General features: G+C 34.7%; 1 protein-coding gene across 1 annotated transcript in view; it reads right to left on the bottom strand.

Annotated features, from left to right (window-relative positions):
* Positions 1–2,091: 2,091 nt before the first annotated feature.
* LOC138328046 (glutamate receptor 1-like) overlaps positions 2,092–26,731 on the bottom strand; it is a 68,292-nt gene continuing 43,652 nt past the window's right edge. The window contains exons 8-12 of the mRNA XM_069274640.1: positions 13,315–13,443; positions 12,437–12,646; positions 8,279–9,111; positions 7,576–7,753; positions 2,092–5,749 (exon numbers count right to left, since the gene is read on the bottom strand). Coding sequence (XP_069130741.1) covers positions 5,690–5,749; positions 7,576–7,753; positions 8,279–9,111; positions 12,437–12,646; positions 13,315–13,443 — 1,410 coding nt within the window. The 3' untranslated portion in view covers positions 2,092–5,689. The remainder of the gene's footprint in view (positions 5,750–7,575; positions 7,754–8,278; positions 9,112–12,436; positions 12,647–13,314; positions 13,444–26,731) is intronic.

The raw sequence follows: 26,731 nt of genomic DNA, 5'->3' as shown, positions 1-26,731 counted from the left end.
ACGACTGCATTTTTCAATGGGACATTGCAAATACAGACGGTATAAAATAAATAAATAAAAAAAATAAATAAATAAATAAAAATAATCCCATCTAATCATGAGCTCTAGTGTAACATTTGCTATGTCCATTACGTAAATTGTCGTATTCTCATATAACTATTTTTTATCTTGTTGGATTACACAATATAAATGTATTAGGGGAAGGTTAGATTTCCAGACCGAAATGCACTTAGTTCTGTATGTCCCAGAGCAGCCTAGATCAGCTGTACAATTTGTTTACACTGGTAGTGCTCCCATCGGCGACTTTATTGTCACAGTAAGAACCCGATAGATGGATTGTCAATTGTCTGGGATACTGAGAGTAATCGGGCGTGCCTTTCTGGCATTAGAGATGTGATCTCTGTATCATTAGCGAGGACTTGAGATGATAACCATCAATAAGTAGAGAACATTATAATATGCCACTGTGTGCACTTATTCACGCCTCGTCAACTCAAGGTTGGAATTTGTTCGAATGCACGTACATCGAGTACGCATTGGAAAGCCAGACAAAATCAATATTTTATACTGTATAAATGCATATTGTGGACTCTAAAACTTTCCCAGTCAATAACATTTACAGAAATAATTCTTTTTTGAAATAATCGTCTTGTTTTCAGATAACATTTAATTGTTAAGCTGACAGATCTTTGTGCATGGGGTGAAAGTACTTACATTATGTAAAAGTCTTGTCATCTTAGCTTTGAGACATGAGTGACATATATCATTGTAAAGCAGGTGACAAGTTAATTTTCGGATTCCTAAGTCTTTTCTTTGATATTTTCGTTTAGAGTGATTAAGATTTGTTAACTCTATACGTTCCGTTCGTGTTAATATATCGGTATATAGTCATCAAAGGGACAATTCAGTGAGGCTACTTCTGTTACATAACCAGGAAGCAAAATATGACATAAATGTATTGTTCTACATTCCTAATGAAACATATAACAAAAAATATTGACAAATTCCACGACATTGTTAAGTATTTTGATTGAAACCATTGACATTCCAAATCGATGATCAATACGATTAAGCAGGTACAACATGTACGCTGTACCAATACCCGAGCCAAAGTTTCGCACGTTAAACAATGCAATACATAACCATTGAGGAGTTGAGGAAATTATTTTTAGACAGGAACATACATCTAATAAGGTAAACACACTATTGTAAGAGCAATTTGAGTATTTCTAGGCAAACATTACTTTAATACACAGGCAAGAGCCAGGGTTCGGCATACAAGACATCCGACCACTTTGTGTAATGGCGGACAGTAAGAGAGGTTTAACATTTCACATACATTTCACTACAGTGGGCTTTTCTTGCATATCACAGTAAAACCAACTAATCTAATTTCTATTAGAAATGGCTTGTTTTCGAAATATGTGCAAATTTTAATGTACTCTTAGACTGAATTGTCCCTTTAACCTTTATGATATAATTTCTATTCACATAATACCCTACTCACATGGATTTTAGTAATACTGGAACATAATGTTCACACCCTCGATAATTACAAGGTTCCATTCGCTGTTACTCTCTCTCTAAACTGTTAGCATTTCAGCACAAAAGTATCAGTATTATTAAAGATAAATATCTAGTTGTTATCAAAAACCAATCACAAAGCTTATGTATTATTATTTATCACCAAGGAGCGATTACCATGATAAGAATATCGACTCCTAAATTCAATTCAAACATTTTTTGAATAATTGTATTTTTAAATCTTCATATCCATCTAACGTTATGTATTTTGTATCATGGTTGCTGATGCTGTCGTTTTTCAACCTCTCCAAGATGAAATTCATTCATAAAGGTATTTTTTGTTTTGAATGAATAAACGTAGCTTCCTTGTCAAAAATATGACAATGACGCGGAATACAATTTTGAAATGATAGGAGTCGCAGACGGTTGAAATGATCATTTTAACCCTCAAGCGTCGAGAACGTATGTATGAAAGTGAATTTGAAATGCATTATTTGATCACTGAACAAATTATTTTGCCGAGAGGAACAAATGGCGAGAGCAAACGCAATAAGACTAACAACGATACAAGTTTTCAGATACATTGTTTATTTTTTAATAAACTGATCACAACAGTTCAACACTGGTATATGTCTATGGGTGAAAATGCAGTGGTGACAAGGAAAATAAAACCGAAATTCCGACATTGAAATGAGCTGCCATGTGGGCAAGACTTGATGCTATGTGCAAGTTACCATGGAAATGTTGAAAGACGTGATTGGCATGCTAGAAAAAAGAAGATAAATGTCTTTGAAGCAGGTGCTATAAACCAATTGATTTTCGCGTGTTTTTTTGTTGTTTTTTTTGTGTTTTTTTTTTGTTTTTTATTTCGCGGACATTGTTAGCCATAAGTAATCACGAAGACTTATTGACAATCGCAAAGAAACTATTTCCGGCAGGAGTCTAGTTCTTAGTTTGAAGTTTTTTTTATTATTGTGAGCTTATTAGTTCGTCTTTAGAACCATATTAGTTTAAACCGTTTTAAGAGTCTTAAACATAGAATCTCGAACTGAAGTCTCCCCCAAAAAGTATTCAACATGAAAACAATTTCCAGCAGGATTACAGTTCTAAATTAAAAGTTCTTTATTTCTTTTAGCTTATTAGCTAATTAGTAGAGCCATATTAGCTTAAGCTGTTTTAAGAGAGTCTTTGTCATCAAATCGCGAAGTTAATTCACCGCAAAATTAATTGCTTTACAGTAACCATACTTCAAAAACGTTTCAGTAATTTTCTATCACAGATTAGTGTCTGGGGCTATCACAGCCCAAACATTTTGTTAAACACTCATTGCATTATACTCAAGTTAATGTTGTCATTATGTTAATCTCTAGAAAATTTGTGTTGTCTTTCCATATTTTGATACGTCTTTGTGAATCACCAATGTACGTGAAATAAAATTGTAAAGTCCAGAACAACGAATTTACATATACAAAGAATGATATTGATAACATTTAGAATATACAATTCATAACAATAAAAATGTATGCATTTATATTTTCCCACACATTTTGAATCAAATGCCTTTGCTCCAGAGCTCTAGAACTCTCACACACATGCATGCATATCAAAAATTAATGTTGAAAATGGTATTTTTGTTATGAATAACAGTATATGAAAAGTGTATATTTACATGAAGATAGGTCAGCGTAGGCTACTTTTAACAATAACAGGAAAAATGTCCTCGTAAACATGTACATATATATAATAGAGATCGGAGACACTAAGGATTATACTACACTATATAACACATAACACCCATATTTGATCAATACATGTAGAGAACACATTCTAATCCAATTTTTAACTAGCTACAAAGTAAAGAGAGCATTAATGTTGCATAACTTATAATCATATGAAAAGGTTTAATGATCTAGATTTATGAAGGTATTTGAAGTGTTCCACATTTTTTTCTTCCAGTATTGCTCCCTTTTATCAAGAAATTCAAATCTAGACTGAATGTGCCCCGGAATCAAAACAAATTACCCAGAATGCTACGGGCCAACCGGAACCGGAAAGCATGGATCAGAGAGGCGTTAGTGAGATAATAGGAAAGAGTAACTGCATAACAGGAATGTGTATCTTTATTTGACACTCCATACTTATTCTTGAAGAATATTTTCAGATATTTTTTATTTACTTTTTATGTAAAAACATTTTAGTGTATTTATATATCATCCCACTATCAAATTATCTTACATAGATAATGACAATAACTTAAGTATTTTGGATCACTTTGAACCCGTGCAAGGGATATTGTTTAAATCAAGAAAAATAGTGTTTTGAACATTTCAGAAAGAATACATTTTTTTCGAAGAAACATATGTGAAACTTCGTGTCTTTCAGCTCAAATTACATTTTTCATCATAGGGAAAAAAGCGGATATCTTTGTGAAACAGCTACAGACAATATGTCACCATACAAGGGAACAAATAAGAAAATCGCGCAATTTGATGCTATGTATAATTACCAACATCACATAAGGCACTGTTAAGTTGTCAAATACGGTTCATGGCATCCGTCTGTTGTTTTTCACATACTTCTATAAATTCTAGATAAAACTATATATTCATTTTTTCTGGTATCACCTTTTAAAAGTTCTTATTTTTTTTCTTTCTAACTCATAATAATATTATGAATTGTGTGTTTAACATGAAGTTGTTTCACATTTTGAAAATAGAAGTATTTTGATCAGTTCTAGTTTATAGCAAATAAGATAGAAGTTGAGATCTGTGCTGATAAGTTGTTAAGAACACCTTTATATCATTTGTAATGATACAAATTACCGAAAAAAATATCAGTTAAAAATAAGCAAAGGTACATGTCATTATCTCCAAATTAGGATTCCATTTTTGATCCATCCTCGCCTTTCCGTAGACAATGCCTTGTTAGTTCAGGAAATATCCGTTAGGCAGTATGGATGAAATTGGTTTAAAGGCAAATATAACAGTTATATACATTTATTGGTACTAATTGGTCAACAAGTTCAAAAATCAGAATAGGATTGATTTACAGGGGAGTTATACTTCACAGTAGATATATTATAGTTCACTTTCTATCACATCGTAGAAATATATATTGAACAGATATTTACAGACATATTCAGCAGTCTTATGTACAGATAAACAATTTAAGTATCATACATCGGTTAAAGAAACGGCGTTAGCATCACACAAAGATACCGTCACATTTTCACACAGTTTAATGCATACATTGGCAAACTGAAATTTGATTTTCATTTTAAATCATTTTAGTAAATGACGAAAAGATTAATTTAGCGACCAAGTTTCGATTCCTCATTTGCACATTACATTTATATCTGTCACCGATAATGACTTTTTGATGTAATTTCATGTTTCCATGGAAACGACACACTATTTGTTAAAATTAATGACGCTACAATCGATACCTACCCCCAAGGGCAGATTACTCTGTATGCATCATTTCTAGTGGCGACATTCTAAAGTATTGTATTATAATACTTCCTTTTCTAAGGTAAATCTATTATTCAACAGCGACTAATTTGAGTCTCTTGTTGTACAAAAAAAACCCAACCTTTCAGGGTCTATATTTCATTCATAATTCCCCTAAACAGTTCAATATATCGTCCTGCTGAACTATTTTACTTTCAAGCATACACATGCTCACATATTGGAATTCAAATATAAACTTCGGATTTATTACATTTTGTATATCAAGGTACCATGACAAAGGAGACATACGTTCCTGAAAGAAGTCCATTCTTACTGAATCGTTTCATTGTCATAAGTACAATCCTTGTATTCATGTCTCTCCATTTTTAGGGAACTTGTGGTACCATAACGTTCATACATACACTTATTCACTGAAAACAGAATCATTTGTTCATTCCGTCATATTTACATCTTCATTGAAATAGCTCCACGTTATTTTCCCAAAACATATATACTGAAAGTTCATAGTTACTGTCGTACAGGTCACTTTCTTTTATATTAATAATACATTTAACACTGCAATATCTTAATAACTTCGTATACATAATTCTTTTCAAACAAATCATTAGTTGCTTTGTATAGTTTAAAGAAGTCTGTGCCATCTTGTTTTTCTTAAACCGGAAACTCGAACCTGTATGACGTCACAAATGATTTACCTATGTTCTTGTTGGGAGTAAAAAGCTCTCTCGTTCCTTCTCCGCTTGTGGTGTTTTTTGCTGCAACAAGAATAAAGCATTTTAATGATGATATAACAAATATAACAGAAATAAAGACAAACACATAACTCCATGGTTGTTTATATTTCGTTAAAATATGCGTGTAAGTTAAGATAATATAAGATGATTTAATTAAGTTATTCAAAATTGTAAAGAATAAATACTAAGCTTTACAACTAAACAGACATAGCCACTTCTTCATCTTGCATTTCATCTAGGGACGATAGATATAGCTTTTGTTTACTGCTTTCTTAAAGATACTCCACCACCGACAGAGCATAAATGATATTTATCATTTGAACAATAATAGGTGTTTAATCGTGTATATATATATGCCTAATTAACACAAAAAATGATATAAAATAATTATATCGCCATTGGTGCATGCGCAATCAGTACTTATTCCATATAGTGTCACGGAATTTTTTCGGGATGCGATTAATTATTTTTCTTATTTCTAACTTGAAATAAAATTAGAAGCTCAGATTTTTTCAATGGTGGTAATGGTGTAAAGTAAATAACTTTTGTAACTAAAGAAAAGAAATCAATCGTGTTCTCCTGTTGTTGGTAATGCAAAAATACCATTTATCAGCGATGGAGCATCTTTAACGATTCCTGAGAATGTCAATTTCATATCTGTCAACTTAAATGATAAGAAAAAGGAACAGTTTCCATCCCAAGTGCACTATTAGTAAGATTATGATGTGTTTTGTCTTGATAACATCACTGTAAATAAGTTTCACAAATGAGTTGGAGATTCTGTAAAGCTTTTGCTGTACTGTATGGTCAATACCATCATTTCGCACTTCGACAGCTATGTCTCTGATAATAACTTGAATACATTTTGATTTTTAAAAATACAGGGTTTTGTAATTACATTTAAAAGGTTAGCAAATAGCTAAATGACAAGGATTGAGTGAGCAATATACTGGTGATAAGTGATATTTCATTATAAAGTCGATAATGCAGACCATGGTATCTGAGGTTGGACGTAATCCTAGATAAATATTTGATTTTAACATCTAATTTAACGTATCATTAGCTGTGATGTATGACAAAGAACAAGAAAACACAGACATTTAATTATATTAAGATTAATGTCTATTATAATTGTTATTCTATATGGTAAACACTATTAAACATTGTATTGCATTCGACAAGGATTATGCTTAGAAGAGCGTAATACTCTGCAAATACGTCTCAATTCAACTGTCCAGAATGACTCAAATAGACACACAGAAATTGATTATATATAAATATTTTGTTTGTGATCCATTGTTGAAATTACCTCTTCATCAAAACCGACCACCTGGTGAGTATTGCAAATAATTCCAAATTAAACATAATTATTTATCGTAGGAAAAATATTAGATGATTACGAAATCAACAAAATTCCTTTTGTGTCATGCTGCTATGCATATTTGATACCCTTCGATCCATTGCAGGCATTCGTTATGATGAATAACATTAATATTTGTACTGTAGCACAAGAGCAAATTCCAATCAACTTCAGGCGCAAACCTATTAAGAACAATTGGCCGAACCGGAGCCTAACACATTCAGCAAATACAACAACAGAAATAAAGTATACTATTTTTGCAGCTAATTGGTTTCCTCCGAGAATACATTGACAAATGCAGGTTTATAAAAATCGATTAAATTGATAATCTCTCTGTAAAACATGCTTACGCTAACTTTAGTCGGTTCTGATGAGTCATATAACACGCACCCACGAATCATTATGGTCTAATCAGGAGAAACATAAATTCGGTGATGCACGAAATAATTGCAATAAAAAGGTATTGTTCTGCATTTTATTGTTTTACCTTTTTTGCTGCATTATGCAACATTTTTGTGAAATGCTCGAATCCACACACGATGGCTGCGAACACAATCCCGCCGACTAGAATGAAGAAAACACCGGCAACATTCTCTATTTGTAGTTCTGAAGTCTCGTCTGCTGAAGGCTTGGTGAAATCCGGACAGTTCCGCCTACCCCACCATCTGTAACGAAGTAAGGTGTCAGTTAAACAAGGCGTTCTCATTACTTAGCGTCTTTAGTAACACTAAAATCGTAATATAATAACGCAAGTGGAGGATAACAAGTAGATAACTAAATTCCGTCTCTGTGTGTTGCTAAGTTATTTGCCCTTGTGAGAAAGTATTGGCTGTGACGTCATATTTTCATCAGCGTAACGTCATAACTATAGCGAAAACGAAGCAATTCTTGACACTCTTTAATTATCTAAAATCATTCCCTTCCCGTAAGAGTAGATAACTATGCAAAATGCAAAGCCGGAATAAATCACAGAATGACGGAGATAAAGTATATCTATATGATTAAACTACTGCAAAGACTTTTCAAAATGAAATAAAGAGCAAAATGGGAGTCCATGAAATATATGTTGAATGCAATATGGTATTCAATTGCACATTAAAGAAATTCACTTTCCTTACCGGACAGGAAATAAATCAAGATTATTTATCTATGTTTATATCAGTTTATATATAAGTGTTGAAACAACCTACTTGTTTTCTAACTCGTGCAGAAGTCCAGTGTCACTCATTCTGAGAATAGCCATCGATAATTCCTCTCGATAAGTGGCGCCTGGCGGGACACCAATTCCAAAACCCTTGGGATCAAAATGGGGTCCAATTTCCATAAATTCACAGTCCTGAATGGTCATGTATTTATTGACCGTGGTGTCCCAAAAGAATGCGTAATTTCCCTTTTTGACCTTTTCAAATCCTTCCGCTGTCGTTTCAACCATTGAGTCCTGCTCTCGAACTTCAGACATTTGGGCCCACATTTTGGAGAAATGCTCAATTGTTGTCTGCTTAAAAAAGTGCATAATTCCACTACTCCTAACGGTGCCGTATTGGATTTTGGTTTGGGATGCTAGATCAGTAACCGATTTGATAGGCGCATTAATCTTCTTGACCGTTAAAAAAGCAGCGAGGTTAGCCGTATAGGATGAAATCAAGATAAGGGCAAAAAACCACCAAGCACTGGTCAGTATTCGGCCAGGTAGAGTGGACGGTGATGCGTCAGTACTGCCCTGAAGGAGTGACCCGAACACAAACCATAAACTCTCGCGGAAGGATATAGCCGGATAGTCCTTATTGTGAGACGTCCCTATCTTTTCAAGCATGTACAGGATTATGCTAACTACAACAAAGGCACCACATGTGCAGAACCACACAATGTGGTGCAGAGGGTTCAGGAATTCGAAATAGGACCTCTCGGATTTAGGAAGTTTCATTAGGACACTAATATAACGAGTCATAAAAGGTTTGGTGAAGTCCACGGCCTCCTCTCGCTGGGAGTTGATACTTATCGGGGCAACTGACATCGTCGCATTCTGAAAAAAAGCAGAGAAAAATTAAAGAAATAATAACGATTTGAAATCGAGATGGACATATTCCTCTTGTTAGGAGGTGATATTAATCAGGTCAACATACATCGTCGCATTTTTGAAAAGAGGAAAATCATTTGAAATTTAAATATTCAAATTGGATTACTTCGGTTCTGTGTATCTAGAAGTCTGAATTAGACTACTTATTAATGTTTGAAAATATAGCTTGTTGTGCAAGTGTTTATGGTGATAATATAATCATACACATGTATCTCTTTTTGGAATAGAAGTAAAAAATATGATTTAACAATTAAAGAGACAATTCACTCAGGCTTTCTTTACATAACCAAGAAGCCAAATATAGCATAAATGTATTGTTCTACATTTCTTATGAAATCATAACGTAAAACATTGACAAATTCCTCGACATTGTTAAGTATTTTATTAATATCGTTCAAAACTCGTTGATCAATACGATTAAGCAGGTACAATATGTACGCTGTACCCATACCCGAGTCAAAGGCACGCACGTTAAACAAATGAACTACATAACCACTGAGAAGGTGATAAAAAAATTTTTGGCAAGACAATTCACCTAACAAGATAAACACACTACCGTCAGAGCGATTTGCAAAGTTCTAGACAAAAATTGCATTACTCTACGAGCAAGGGACAGGGTTCGGCATACAAGAAGTTTGACCACAGTGTGTAATGGCGGACAGCGAGCGAGTTTGAACATTTCACACACATGTCACACCAGGGGCATTTCATGCATATCACAGTAAAACCGACTGATCTAATTTCCATTAGAGCTGGGTTTTTTTCGATATATGTACAAATTTTAATATTGTCTTAGACCGAATTGTCCCTTTAAACAGGTAATATGTTAATATAAAACATGAAAATAACCTTGCGTTAATTATAATTAGAATTATACATTTTTCAACAACGTTCAAGAACAGTTTCAATCAATTCAAAATCGAAGCATGATGCAAATATCTAGTTTCAACAGATGGTTTCTCCAATACCCATTTCAGAATTGATCTTAATAATTGCTGATAAAATGACCAATTACTTTCAACGCCTATTTAGAGTACAGATAGAGAAAACCACTTAAAAAGCCTAATGGCAACCAATCGCTTTTAAAAATTACGGAACAAGTAATATGTTTCATGAAAAGAATTTAAACCATTTCAGCAACAAAATGAAAACAATAGACACTTTAACGTTGTCGCTTTTGACAAATTTTAATGTCCACCATTATTTCCTTCATTTGTTTAAGTTAGCTATGACATTAACACATGGTCTTCTGCACCTAGTACAACATTGTCTCGAACGTACTGTATTCCTTTATGCTCTTAGAAAAAATTCAATATCCATTGGATTTTTTCCGAAGGATAATGGCTTTCAGAGATATTTTATGGCTATTTTCATAAGCCGTTGTACTGTTCACTTTAGGTATTTACTATCAATATGTCATTCATTTTTTACAATATTTGTATGTATTGTAGACTATTCATTATCAGCCAGATTTGGGATAGAATATAAAGACCGGTCGTAGATAAGTGTACCAGAACTACATTAAAACACATAAATGTGACAGCTAGCGGTATTGACATTTCAACAGTAGCCCTATGGTGTCACATTTCCGTGTACATTATCAATGTCAATTTAATGCAATTAAAACCGACGGAAGGAACACGTATGTTGCGTGATGGGGATGGACATCACATGAGTAGATAAAATCATGCTCTATTTTATCACGCATCCTTTGATTATAGTATATATATGCATTATTTGTAAAATCGATACGAGATAAATCAAACCAAACATATTCAGTTATCTATCCTTTTTGTTCATTATTGATGAATTTCTTTACACAATCATTAGTGTTAAGCGCAGTAACAGAAGAATATACTGAAAAAGATCCAGATAGATCCCAAAGCACCCTTGTAAGCTTCTATACACAATAGCTGACCATTAACTGAAACTGGGCCTCTACATCCTAGTATCTACTTCCCAATCCACGATAAAGATTAGATATTTATTAATGAGAATATATACGCTTCAACTGATAAACGGTTGATTGATATATTATATGATGTTCATTTTATTCCACAAAATACATTTTTTGGTTATGGAACATGGAATCAAGGTATATTGTGCTATGTGCTTGCGACAATTCCTTGGGTTAACATGGTGTATTTGAACATTTCAAATTGGTGCTCCACATAAATCCTACAAAAACAAAATCATAAAGTTGTGGCAAATAGCAGTCATTTTGGCATAATAACAGTTTATTGAAATATAGATTATATAATTTTGTTTTCTCGTATTAAGATAAGATACTTAGAACAAACACAGTTGAGCCACGTTCCGCTGAAGAATCGAATTAGATTCAATGAAAAGTGAAAAATGGCAGCAATAAATTCCAAAGTAGACCAAAAATACTGATAACGCCATTTCCGTTTTAAAAGATATAAATGATTATCACAGTGGCATTGTCAACAATGTATCTAACTCATGCTTTAAGAGAAGGAATATTCACTTGCGTGTAGAAGTAGAAATATATTTTTCTAAGTTAGGACTTGACCGTATGATAACGTCAGAAATATGATATTTACATTATAGAGGTAATGAATAACGGCAGTTACACACGCGACGCATAACCATAACATCCTGACTAGAATCATCTTTCTAGATTTATACAAATGTTACAGATGAGATTTGGTCACGAACTGAATGGATCTAACTTTGGTTCCCGTAGAGTAAAACGCACAAGGCACGAATTTGTTGATGAATCTTTATCTGATGTAAAGGTAGTTAAACACCCAACAGATTCCAACAGTTTTGGAATATTTGTTATCGTAATGAAATATTGATTCTCCCTATTCTTACAAATGGATGATTATGTATAACATAATCCAGGTTTTTTATGCTTGCTCTTTTGAGATTACACCAAGACAGATACATTTAAGTAAAGTAGAAAAGACTCGATGTGCATGCTGTTGTCAAGTCGAATCTTTTCAAAAAAAGGAGCTCTTTGTACACGCTATGAGCATTATTAAACATAATGGCATGGCTCTTTGGTGACAGAAATATGGTCTAATCCTTAAAAATCCCTTAAAATGACTTATTTTGGAACTATTACATGTATCAAAGTTCATGTTTTGAACATGTGCTATGGTAAAGCTACGTTGAGTTTTGTCGCTTCCTTGCAATTGGTTAGTTCCTTAACAATGACATATACACCCATCTATCTCAATATTAACTGAGAAATGTATTACGTAACTACTGTTTAAACATATAGACCACTTCTACTAATTCTCACCCCGGCTAGCAGTTCGCCGATCATGCCGTTCCATTCCTCGCTACCATCGTCCACCTTTGAGCCGAACTTGCCATCATGAACCAGATAGATATCGTAGTCGAACTGTAACATCTCAGCCACCTCCTTAATCAAGTCCACAGCAAAGCCCTCAAACCGGTCGTTACCATGGCGGAGGTTGTAATCTCGTTTCAGCATGGTAAATGGTTGTTCCTGTACGTAAAAAGGAAGGTCACCCAGGGCACATATACCAAATTAGTTAGAGTTAAAAAAGTGGAAACCTGCCTTAGTGGAAGGACAAGCTTAAGGTGATTTCATCTAATTGTAAAATGGCGGTTTGCTGTCCTTGATAATTTGCCTCCTTGCAAATGGCAAATATTTCTATATGTTAATGTGAAGGCGGAATAGGGGAGTAACAACACTTTATGATGAAGGAACACGACTGGTACCAGAGGTGTTAATATAGAATGGAATAATAAATACTACTAGTAATTCAGTGGCAAATCTAGGACGTTTGATTCTAGATGAAATGGACGCCTTTTCACGAATAGTTATAAATGTTTTTGTAAATTGCGTAATGCATGAATCGTGTCATATCTGAAACTGTTAATTCCTTAGTTTAATAAGCAGTAAATTTAGCATTTAACAATCATGTATATATTTAAAGCATATGGAAACTCTAAATGGACTCGTTTTCTAGCTCTTTCGTCCTTGTTGGGCTCCATTAAGAAAGTCAATATCATTGATACACGTGTTTTTGTTTATTAATTAAATTACTTCAATCTAGTTATACTAGTGCTTCATATCACATCAATGCACCATCCGATTCGAATATAAACTTTAGCATTATGAGTTTGAATATCGGAACATGCGAAGCTTACAATGATCATGACAACTTTTGCTCTCCGTCCTCTCAGTGGAAATGGCATGGTTTTGTTTCCTCGCTTGATCCTATCCCGAAACTGAATTCTCGAATCAAAGAAGTCTGGATTGGAAACCCATTTTCCTATCTGAAGTATAAAGAAACATACTTTTACACAGTTATTTTTCAAAGACACAATTGGAAAAAGATTATATTATTTTAATTACCATTCATATATTTTCAACTAATGCTCTACATCTAATATCCTCTTTTATTTTGCCTTTTATTTTTGTTGCGAGGTGACGGAGGTACGGCGGCACAGAAGTGACACGAAAAATATTTTTTTTAATGTAGGAAAAAAAAAAAAAAAAAAAAAAAGATTTTATGTAGGGTGAAAAATATTTTGTTCTTTTACGTGCTCACGTAAAACAGTTTGCGTAAGACAAGAAATATTTTTTTATGTATGGTGAATTTTTTTTTCTTTTACGTGCTCACGTAATACTTATTACATGAGCACGTAAAAGAAAAAAATATTTTTTGTCTTACATTAAAAAACATTTTTCGTCCTACATAAAAGAAATATTTCTTGTCTTACACACAGTGTTTTACGTGAGCACGTAAACGTTTTACGTGCTCACGTAATAAGTTTTACGTGAGCACGTGAAAGAAAAAAAATATTTTTCACCCTACACAAAATATATATTTTTTGTCCTACATTAAAAAAAAAATTTCTTGCCACTTCTGTGCCGCCGTACGGAGGGGATACTATCAGGAATCGGCAATCTACTTAATTAACGAACGCGGTCGAAAGGAGAATGGATGATCAATTTAATTTAAATAACACACAATTTTCTCTCGTCAGTAGCTGGAATTGACAATAGTTACGGACATTGCAGCATTTCTGGGGCAAATGTAATAACGATCAAAATCGTTAAGTTGGAAGAGTTTTCCAAAGCACCAGCAGTAATGGATGTCTGGTTTTAATGAGTTGCAAATTTAAAAAGGACAGTATTTTTACTCTATCAGTTTAATTTAGCAGTGTATTCAAAGTATAATCACGCAGAATACACATCCCTGTTGCAATAATGAATATGATTGAAATGCATTAACTTCACAGATATCGTTTGTATATATAATTTTATTATTACTTGACGTTGTCTTTGCTAATAAGCTGGTAGATCAATCGATGTCAATAAGACTCTTGTTAGTCGAACAACTACACCGAAACAACGCGACAATAAAATTCTTATTGTTATTTATCATTTAGAAGTGTCCGAGAATACTCAATATGATTATAAAAAAAAATCCAATGTGTGTTTTATTTTATGGACTGAGTGTATAAAATCTTTATTTCTATCAACAATGGTACGTCCAAGAAATAAACATTTATAAAAGATGGATATATTTATGCGACAAGGTTTCACCTAATCAAATTCATTGTTACAAAAGTTACATTTTGATTAAGGATAATCGCATTGTTTTTAACCAATGGAAAAAATATTGCGATTAGTTAATCCATATTAATGATAGTCTAAAGTCCCAATAAGAAAACGAATCCATCTGTTAAATAAATGTTCGTGAAAGATAATTGGGGAGGCGATGCCCCATCTGGACATTTGGAACTTGACCATTAACTTGACCTATTGCATGTTAACCATCAATTTGTTAGACTGTGTTGTCCTCTCCACAGTTACGTTGTGACCAATTACCCAGTTCCACTGGTCATTAGAGGTCGAACCCCCGACACGTACATGGTATGGAATTACGTACTGAAATGCCAATGGAGACATTTTCACGAATAAACCGTATAAGCCTACCACACAGTTTCTTTAGCAAGTGTCATCAACCACACAATCACATGAAGACAAAATCTACTCTTTCCGTACGTGGCGCCGCCAAAAATTCTCGAGTCAGTTGCACGGTAACAGGAAATCTATGTGTCGGGTAACACTCTTGAATCATTCTGGATATAAGAGATAATGTTGTTTCTCCAACTGACTCTAGGATTGTGATCTTAAGACAAATTAACCGCCGAGGTGAATGTCCCCAGTCGATCATTTGGTTTTGGCGGCCATATTGGTATTTCACAAATTGGGAAGATCAACATGAAGGAATATATTACACCGATGGGAGTTCATTTTAACGCAGGAGCTCAAAGTCTTAAACAAAATGTACTTAGTTGTGAGATCATTTATATTAATTAATGCCTTTTAATCATGATATGTAGTGTATCCATGGTGATATTGTTTTCGTCTTATTTGAATAAGCCTCAAAACATGTACCTACATGAGTTTGAGAGTAATGTGATATTTAAACTAGACTGCATTACGAAATATCATCAAGGACAATTTTGGCGGATTTGAAATCGGGATAATCTATTTGAATGACAAATATCTTGGTGAGAATGTTATTTCAGCGTCTGTGTTCCATTCACGTTGTTATCAGTATATAAAAGCGCAAAACATTAAAACAAGAATAACATTACTTTAGTATGTGGTTTTTTGCGGCAAGGTCACCTGATAGCTTTATCGGCCTTATAATACAAACTTATGAAATGTAATGATTTAAGAAATTTATAAGATTTATCTTTCCACATACTTTGTTTTATGGGTAAACAACGACCGGGTAGTTTCTGTGCTCAATATTTGAAACGTCCATATCGATGAATTTCTTTTATCGTCGCGTTTTGACCAAAATTGCCATAGAACGACCTGGATTTCATTTATCTACTGTATTTAGAAATAAAAATGAATTAAAATGTTCACGTATGACCCGAAAGAAAAAACTGTGTGCAGCGTTTTCAAAATAGAAATGTCTTGGTTCGATAGTAGTCTTAATGGTGTATGAAAGGCGATTGTACTGATATTTTGACTGGTGTTCTGCTAGCATTAAAGATATCAATCTTCTGTTAAACTCATAAACTATATGATACATGGAACATAAAACCATCAATAGCCTCCATTTATAGAAACATTCCATGCATAAAGAGATTTGTCATCGTTGAAAATCCAGTTCGGCTTGAAACCCCAAGGATGAATGTACGTCGTAGCAAGGACATTGATACCATACTTTAGCAGCCAGAAACTATAGCAGAGACAATATTCGAACTGCAACAACATAGTCAGGCTTTTATAATATTTCTTGCAACGACCATAAAAAACCTGAAAGCATTGCAAAAAGCATTCCAAGACGCAACAAGACATGCCAGATGGGGCGAACTGTGAATCAGTGTATAGAGTGTATATATATATAAAAGGCTACTGTTGGGACATTTACGTCTGGGTCGAAACTGACGATATGTCATATTATAGTTAGTTTGTTTCTACGTTATGAGAAATTAAAGAAATGTCTATATTCGGAACGTTACACAACTGCTTGCGCATTGTTTTAATTTGTTTTCGTTCTGATGGATCATGTCTCCGCGACCTCATACAACGTGGAGTTGGTGGAAGATGGAGATATATCCGGCCAGACGCGAGACGGAAACACAAATACACAGCATTGGCTTCTGTCACAGATTTATATAACAAACTGATGGATAACTACAGTGGAAGTTCGGAAAGTTATATTTCCTTCGGAAACGCGACAAAAGTGAAGAATGACCGGTTAGAAATTGGAGATATACTTGGTACATTGTAAATATATAACTCTTTGATTTCCAATAGCGTGAAGAAATATACTTGGAGGAAAGAATAAAATATATACCAAGTCACTAGGAAATCTATCCTTTATTTACTCGACTTCCTCACTGTGACCTTAGAAAGAAAGTTGTTGCTTGTCAATATGGATAAAATAAAAAAAATATAACCTAGTTTTCCTCCTGAATTTGGATTATAGAATTGACTAAATAGTATCATGCTTATTGTAATTGTTCGTTAGGAAATACATTTTTATTTTTTTTGTTAATGATTTATTATAATGTCCTTTTAACAAAAAGAAGGAAAAATGTAACATTTTTAATTTTATACAGACATAATGCTGATATTCGTACCGTGTTAAATCAAACTCGTATAAGTCAAATACCATGTTTATTTCGAAGTGCTTAATTATCCCGACTAAAGTTTCCAATATATCATTAAGGACACTCATATCGTATTTTCGAAATTTTAATATGGTCCAGTCCTTCGGGCAAAGAGGTTTTACTTTAATTGAACATTTCAGTGATACCGTGACTAAACAGTGATACCGTGACAAAACAGTGATACCGTGACAAAACAGTGATACTGTGACTAAACAGTGATACCGTGACAAAACAGTGATACCGTGACAAAACAGTGATACCTTGACTAAACAGTGATACTGTGACTAAACAGTGATACTGTGACAAAACAGTGATACCGTGACTAAACAATGATACTGTGACTAAACAGTGATACCGTGACTAAACAGTGATACCGTGACTAAACAGTGATACCGTGACTAAACAGTGATACCGTGACTAAACAGTGATACCGTGACTAAACAGTGATACCGTGACTAAACAGTGATACCGTGACTAAACAGTGATACCGTGACTAAACAGTGATACCGTGACTAAACAGTGATACTGTGACTAAACAGTGATACGTGACTAAAAACAGTGATACGTGACAAAACAGTGATACCGTGACTAAACAGTGATACGTGACTAAACAGTGATACCGTGACTAAACAGTGATACACGTGACTAACTAACAGTGATACGTGACTAAACAGTGATACGTGACTAAACATGATACCGTGACTAAACAGTGATACCGTGACTAAACAGTGATACTGTGACTAAACATTGATACCGTGACTAAAGTGATACCTAGACAGTGATACTGTGACTAAACAGTGATACCGTGATTAAACAGTGATACCGTGACTAAACAGTGATACCGTGACTAAACAGTGATACCGTGACTAAACAGTGATACCGTGACTAAACAGTGATACCGTGACTAAACAGTGATACCGTGACTAAACAGTGATACCGTGACTAAACAGTGATACCGTGACTAAACAGTGATACCGTGACTAAACAGTGATACCGTGACTAAACAGTGATACCGTGACTAAACAGTGATACCGTGACTAAACAGTGATACCGTGACTAAACAGTGATACTGCAATACCGTGACTAAACAGTGATACCGTGACTAAACAGTGATACCGTGACTAAACAGTGATACCGTGACTAAACAGTGATACCGTGACTAAACAGTGATACCGTGACTAAACAGTGATACCGTGACTAAACAGTGATACCGTGACTAAACAGTGATACCGTGACTAAACATTGATACCGTGACTAAACAGTGATACCGTGACTAAACAGTGATACCGTGACTAAACAGTGATACCGTGACTAAACAGTGATACCGTGACTAAACAGTGATACCGTGACTAAACAGTGATACCGTGACTAAACAGTGATACCGTGACTAAACAGTGATACCGTGACAAAACATTGATACCGTGACTAAACAGTGATACTGTGACTAAACAGTGATACCGTGACTAAACAGTGATACCGTGACTAAACAGTGATACTGTGACTAAACAGTGATACTGTGACTAAACAGTGATACCGTGACTAAACAGTGATACCTTGAAACAGTGATACTGTGACTAAACAGTGATACCGTGACTAAACAGTGATACCGTGACTAAACAGTGATACCGTGACTAAACAGTGATACCGTGACTAAACAGTGATACCGTGACTAAACAGTGATACCGTGACTAAACAGTGATACCGTGACAAAACAGTGATACCGTGACAAAACAGTGATACCATGACTAAACAGTGATACTGTGACTAAACAGTGATACCGTGACTAAACAGTGATACCGTGACTAAACAGTGATACCGTGACTAAACAGTGATACCGTGACTAAACAGTGATACCGTGACTAAACAGTGATACCGTGACTAAACAGTGATACCGTGACTAAACAGTGATACCGTGACTAAACAGTGATACCGTGACTAAACAGTGATACCGTGACTAAACAGTGATACCGTGACTAAACAGTGATACCGTGACTAAAAACAGTGATACCGTGACTAAACAGTGATACCGTGACTAAACAGTGATACCGTGACAAAACAGTGATACCGTGACTAAACAGTGATACCGTGACTAAACAGTGATACCGTGACTAAACAGTGATACCAAACAGTGATACGTACTAAACAGTGATACCGTGACTAACAGTGATACCTGACTAAACAGTGATACCGTGACTAAACAGTGATACCGTACTAAACAGTGATACCGTGACTAAACAGTGATACCGTGACTAAACAGTGATACCGTGACTAAACAGTGATACCGTGACTAAACAGTGATACTGTGACTAAACAGTGATACCGTGACTAAAAGTGATACCGTGACTGAACTGATACGATGCTAAACAGTGATACCGTGACTAAACAGTGATACCGTGACTAAACAGTGATACCGTGACTAAACAGTGATACCGTGACTAAACAGTGATACCGTGACTAAACAGTGATACTGTGACTAAACAGTGATATACCGTGACTAACAGTGATACGTGACTAAACAGTGATACTGTGACTAAACAGTGATACCGTGACTAAACAGTGATACCGTGACTAAACAGTGATACTGTGACTAAACAGTGATACCGTGACTAAACAGTGATACCGTGACTAAACAGTGATACCGTGACTAAACAGTGATACCGTGACTAAACAGTGATACCGTGACTAAACAGTGATACCGTGAAACAGTGATACCGTGACTAAACAGTGATACTGACTAAACAGTGATACCGTGACTAAACAGTGATACCGTGACTAAACAGTGATACCGTGACTAAACAGTGATACCGTGACTAAACAGTGATCGTGACTAAACAGTGATACCGTGACTAAACAGTGGATACCGTGACTAAACAGTGATGAGTAACTAAACAGTGATACCGTGAAAACAGTGTGATACCAGTGATGGACTAAACAGTGATACCGTGACTAAACAGTGATACCTGAATGATACCGTACTAACAGTGATGCCGTAACTAAACAGTGATACGGACCGTGATACCGTGACTAAACAGTGATACGTACTAAACAGTGATACCGTGACTAAAGAGTGATACCGTGATTAAACAGTGATACCGTGACTAAACAGTATACCGCGACTAAACAGTGATACCGTGACCAAACAGTGATAGCATGACTTAACAGTGATACCGTGACTAAACAGTGGTACCGTGACAAAACAGTGATACCGTGACAAAACAGTGATACCTTGACTAAACAGTGATACCGTGACAAAACAGTGATACCGTGATTAAACAGTGATACCTTGACTAAACAGTGATACCGTGACTTAACAGTGATACCGTGACTAAACATTGATACCGTGACAAAACAGTGATACCTTGACTAAACAGTGATACCGTGACAAAACAGTGATACCGTGATTAAACAGTGATACCTTGACTAAACAGTGATATTGTGACAAAACAGTGATACCGTGACTAAACAGTGATACTGTGACTAAACAGGACATGCAATTTATTTTTATTGATGACAAAAAAGACTACGCCTCATTTCATTTGTCGTAAAATGTTAATTTTAGGTTACTACTTTATCTCTATATAGTTTTCATGCACCATAGGTTTTCTTACACTCTTCGATTCGGGCCAAGAAGAACTATATGTATGTATAAAGCATTTCTCATTTTGCTTCGTCTAAAAATAAATAAAAATAAGATAAAACAATTTTGCGTATTTGTATAACAAAACTATCAGTCATTTGATTTTTTGTTTTTCCGTAAATAATAAATAATAAAAACTACACGATTGATTTAGAAACAATACAACTTCAAAACAAATATACACCATGCATTTGGCGGAGACTGAGAATTGAGAAATGCATTATTACTATCTGAAAAACTCGTTCGGAATCACTGTATCCATTTTCAATATGAAGTCAGGAAATTTTCAGTGCTTTCCTAAATACTTCGTGTGTGGTTGTGTTGAAACTAGAAAATGCTCATTTAGGATTGTTCCTTGAATCATAATTCAGCGAAGTTTGTAAGACAGGCGTCCTGAACGAATCAAATAATACTTTCTCTCTTCAGAAACACTTGGTTCTATTGTCGTTTCGGTTTTATTCAATCAGTTTTTATGACCTCCATTTTATTCTGTAGTTTTTCTCTTTTTAATTATCTTAAGCTTAATGTAAAGTTTGGTTCGGTTATATTGCTAGCATGTTTTCCAATAAATTTCTTTCAATTATAAAGTTACATTGGGTGTCCTATTTCGATCACATCAGCCGACGGGACCAACATTGATAAAATATAGCTTTACAAAGAATTACTTGCAAATTCCTGACGTAGAATAAATCTCGTTTATGCCATCTAACTTTTCACATGGATATGCGTTTTCAGCAAGTATTATACCCAAATAAATCGCCAGGAAAAAAATCGAGTTTATTATTACGTGCAAAATGGTATTGCTGATTCATCAGTTGAAAGATTTACACTAAAATGTCAACTAGGATCTGGGAGAGATTACCAGGCAATGAAGAAACAAAATCCAATTTCCGATTCCTCGATTTTAAACTGACAGACATGGTTAGTTCAATGACACTTGTTGCAATCGTCAAAGACTCGGCACAACGCATGCTTAAACGCTTGCGTTTACAAACACACCGAAAAGTAAATGACAAACGTAATTTGTATGAAAAGGTAAATTATTCTTTAACACATTTGGTGATTAAACTACTAATTCCTTTGAATACCTTCAATGTGACGTACGACATGCATATATATATATACAGAATCACTATCCTCCGTAATAAAATCAATGGTAAAGATGACGCTAAACCCATCAAATCGATTTTACGTCATAGTTTATCTTTCGGGTATTAATTTCCTGCAGTAATCACCCCTATTTCTGTCACTTAGAACGGCAGCGTTTGTTTAACTCTATAAAAATGCTAACCATCTTTTCCGTCGTGGTATCGTTTTTAACACCACCTGTCCTAGTCTTCTTCAGAAATCATCGAGCAATAACGCTATTTTAAAAATAATTTGTGACACTCCTTCCTTAGGATATACCGAAATAAAATTGAACTATTTGCTTTTGTCTTAAGCAGGCTCCTTAAATCCAAAAATAGAATCCAATTTCTGCTGTTTCGCATTGTAATGAAAGCTTTAATCCCGAAATGCATTCGGCATATTTGATTCAGGTACGCTCGATGTAATTTTAGACGAATAAGATGTGAATCGCAAATACTGATCTTTGCAGTAATCTAAATCAGGTAGAAAATAATACGCTTTTGCTTTGGTATTAGCATTTTCACACATTATAAAAATAAAAGCTAGTGTAGAGAGTTTAACAAACGAGCTTAGATGTATGGTTTGGTTAATTAAATGTTCTTTAATACCCAGGACCATTTAAGTACGTATCAGAGGTGGATGACTTGTGGTAATAATGTTTGGGACATCTTAACCACTCGGCCATCGCGGTACAGAGGTGGAGGACTTGTGGTAATATGTTGGGACATCTTAACCACTCGGCCATCGCGGTACAGAGGTGGAGGACTTGTGGTAATAATGTTTGGACATCTTAACCACTCGGCCATCGCGGTACAGAGGTGGAGGACGTGTGGTAATATGTTGGGGACATCTTAACCACTCGGCCATCGCGGCCCACTGAGTATTATGGACAGTACTTACACTGTATATAAAGGTATCAAAATGAAATTAGAAACGTATCAAGTTCTAATGTAATAAGCCAATATATTGACATCTCTAATGCTTACCGACACCTTTAATTAATGCATATTATGGTATTATTCGTTTAAATGCTCGGCATTGATTTCGTTTGATGATTGGAATCCACAACTTTTAGCAACATGTTTTTTTTATTACTTAAGGCAATTCAAATCGGCAGTTAATGCGCATTGCATTTATAAAAGAAGTCATTTCAATGGTATCAAAAGACCTAGATGGTCATTTTTGCTTCAAAATCCTTCTAAAATTTGATTTATCCCGTTGCATAATACCATTTTATATTTTTATTTTCACGCCAGCGGCTAGCATACACGGGCGTATGATCCCGCAGTTATATATTAATACTATACAGACACCGCGTATTAATACATGTAATCAACGGAACAAAATCGAATGATGTCAAGTCTGTGTGGTAAATCTGGGGTGACACTCATCGTAGAACAACAATTTGTCTTCGATTATTTCCTGGCGAATAAGTGGGAATAATATATGGTAATAACGCTGCACGAATTACACTATAAATCGAAATTAGCTTAGTCTTTGTTATGTGGACTTTGCTAGGAACTACTGTGCAAGATGTTGTGATTTCATTATATTGATGTAGATGGATGGCGGTGTCGGGGCAGATTAGTATCCCCGTCAGTAAGGACCGTGCGAAAAGACAAAAATGTGTCACAGAACGCAAACACGACGGAATATCTCCGAGATCAAACAATGTCCGTCAGCAGAGCGACGACTAGCAATAGCAAAGGACTACCAACCTGGCCCCGATTCGAGACAAGTTTAAGACATAAGCTGACATAAGGAAAAGCGAAGTCCACATTTCTACGTTAACCTACCATGACAGGGACATGGTTATCTTAAAACAATTAAAATACAAAGAACAGATTCTTAGTTCTTAATTCTTATTGTTAAGCCGTTTTAAAACGGTCGCTTATTACTTTGAACTTTCTCAAAGCATTGGCTTATATCGTTAACAATCGCGAAATGTTTCTAAAACTATTGACATTAGGAGTAAAAAATCTTCCAAAATCAATTAAATTGTGTTTAGAAAGTACAAATGTTAAAAGAATTGTATAGGCTTACCTACTAAAATTCTGGATTTAATGTGTCTTTCTCATACCATTAGCAATAGCATCATTACTGGATTTGAAAAACACGTTATCAATATCTCACAGGACACATACATTGTCGTTCTATGCAGACGACACTCCAATGGCACAAGAACTTCTAGCCCCATCAACATTTATTTACGATGGTGCCTTCCTGAACTTAAAATTTCTTCACAGGAAATCATTATTTAATTTTTTAAATGATATCCTGTGGATAACTTTAAGCGAAGAAATTCCTTGAAGTTAAGCAATGTGGATGAAACTGAGCTCAGACTGTTTCTGATTTTACAACAATAAATGAAGGTAGTTAAAACCACTTGTAAAACTCATAACCTAGAACATGCCATTCTGAAATAATTATATAAGACTGTTTCCTCTGAACACTGGAAGCTTAGAACGAAATCACAGGAAATTGAGTTGATCACCAGGACCAGCATGTCACTTTAAGACATAAACCAAAATGTCAAGAAGTCAAATAATCCGGGGCAGGAAAATAAACCGTGTCAAGGATATATCCAACAGAGAATTGTGTGATTTGAACAACAATGTCAAAAATCTCTGTCTCCGTATTCTCTATACAATACCGTGGTCTTCTGCAATCATTTCAAAGGATATTTTACTATTATGGTCTCGCTAGAGTTCGTTATTTCAGTTAGGTTGGTTGTCAGTACAGAAATATTACCATTATTTTAAGGCTTTGTTTTTGTGTTATAATAAACACAAAGTCTGTCTGATATTCGGAACATTAAAAAACCAGCTGTTTACGAAAATTTCATTTTACATTACTTGCTCATGAATATAAATCAATGTGAACAATCAATTTTCTTCTCGAATGGAAATATGAATGATTATGAACTAAAATTTAAAAAAAAAAAATATTTAGAGCAGTGCTCATAAAAATCTGTATATTCTTAAGTTACGCTTCTTCACAAATGGTTATAAATGTATCACCACAAATCAGTTCTGCGTATATTTAACAGAAGACGTCAAACATTTTGATAGAAAATTTTGATGTAGAGATACTATGTAACTCACACTTAAACCATACTTCAAATTTAAAAATAAAATAACCAACTTACATAAAACTTTAAATATTATTGATGTCTATAGCGTGAAGAAAGCAATAACTACAGAAAAATAAATCTATTTTGACTCAATATAGATTTGAAAGAAATCATTAACGTATGGTAGTTGACATTGCGGCTCTCACACATCGCTCTTGATATTGCTAGTTAGGCCGTTGTTAGAGCAGGAAGCATTGATGCGCTTGGCGTTTGATAGATTTACGGGATACATGCAGATACAAATAACTATTTATATTCTGTACGGTGAAATCCTGATGACTGATACGCCAAAATAAATTGATTTAGTAGTAAATATGGAGAAGCAAATAATACTGGCCAAATCGATAGACTTGTGATGTCTCAGATAGCAATGGAAATAACAAACCGGTCGTCAATGTCCATATCGGTCTGTGTTAAAAATCTATGTTTGTAAAAACACCTTTGCGATTTGTGATAACACATCGGCGGTTAATGATAACAGTGTGTATCATCTTTATACATTCTTACACACTCTAGGAGGAGCGACGATGAAACCATTACTTTTGGATGGCCGTCGTGGGAATACTTCAGAAGAACTCGTGAAAGGTTTGGAATGTAGTTTCTTCTTGGAATGGGTTTGATCGAATTACTACGTCTGGCCATGTTAGGTGATGTGAGGCTACTGAGGCGGATAACAATCATCTACCGGAAAATGTGACGCACACAAAAGTAGTCCTTCTTTAGATTGTTGTTTTGCATAAAAAGACGGCATCATTGTACTCGATTAAATCTGCTGCACTTCATAACGATTTTAAAAACAATTCTTTCGCTACATCTAACAGTGAATAATTGCATTGGTAGCAAAGTCCTCTTGTCTTTACTGAAGATTTTCTTTAATAAGTATCAGTGACTTTAACCTTTATATACGCATGCTACAATATTAGGTGAATAATTTTCCTATTGACGAAATTGGGTCAAATATGTGGGGCTGATGAAAGTACAGCGATCGAAAGCTTTCAAAGGGCTGGTAACTATGACTTTGAAAATGACCCTAACTCATAAAAGGTCTTCCGAAGGCGATACTTGAAAAAATAGTCAAAATTGATCCAAACTGGTAAAAAATGTAATTGATTACTCTGACATGGCGGACACAAATTTAAAGGTATTATGATAGCTTATTTGGCGAAATGTTGTTGAGGAATGGATATGAAAATGATGTTTGTAAGACGAACATGAGTACGGAGGTAAGTACATCCAAACGTGCAAGTGGAATGATATATCTCCTCAGCGTTCGCAATAAGGGAAACTAAATTTACCAAAGGGGAAATAGGAAAAAGTAATATGGCGAACAGCATATAATGTCAATATTTAGTAGCTAAAGACAACCTTGTTTTTACGACTGATGCACTTGAGATATCAATTCAAACATTAAATTGTATGTTTGTTTTTATAAATCAACGGACATAGAGGTATACATAGTTGATAATTTATTACTCTGGGTAGGGCGATTGTAGTTGGAGTAGATAGAATTCTCCGTA

The sequence above is a fragment of the Argopecten irradians genome, chromosome 7 (genome assembly GCF_041381155.1).
Source record: "Argopecten irradians isolate NY chromosome 7, Ai_NY, whole genome shotgun sequence".
Classification (NCBI taxonomy): domain Eukaryota; kingdom Metazoa; phylum Mollusca; class Bivalvia; order Pectinida; family Pectinidae; genus Argopecten; species Argopecten irradians.
The sequence above is the reverse complement of the archived record's forward strand: the minus strand, read 5'-3'. Positions and strand labels throughout refer to the sequence as shown.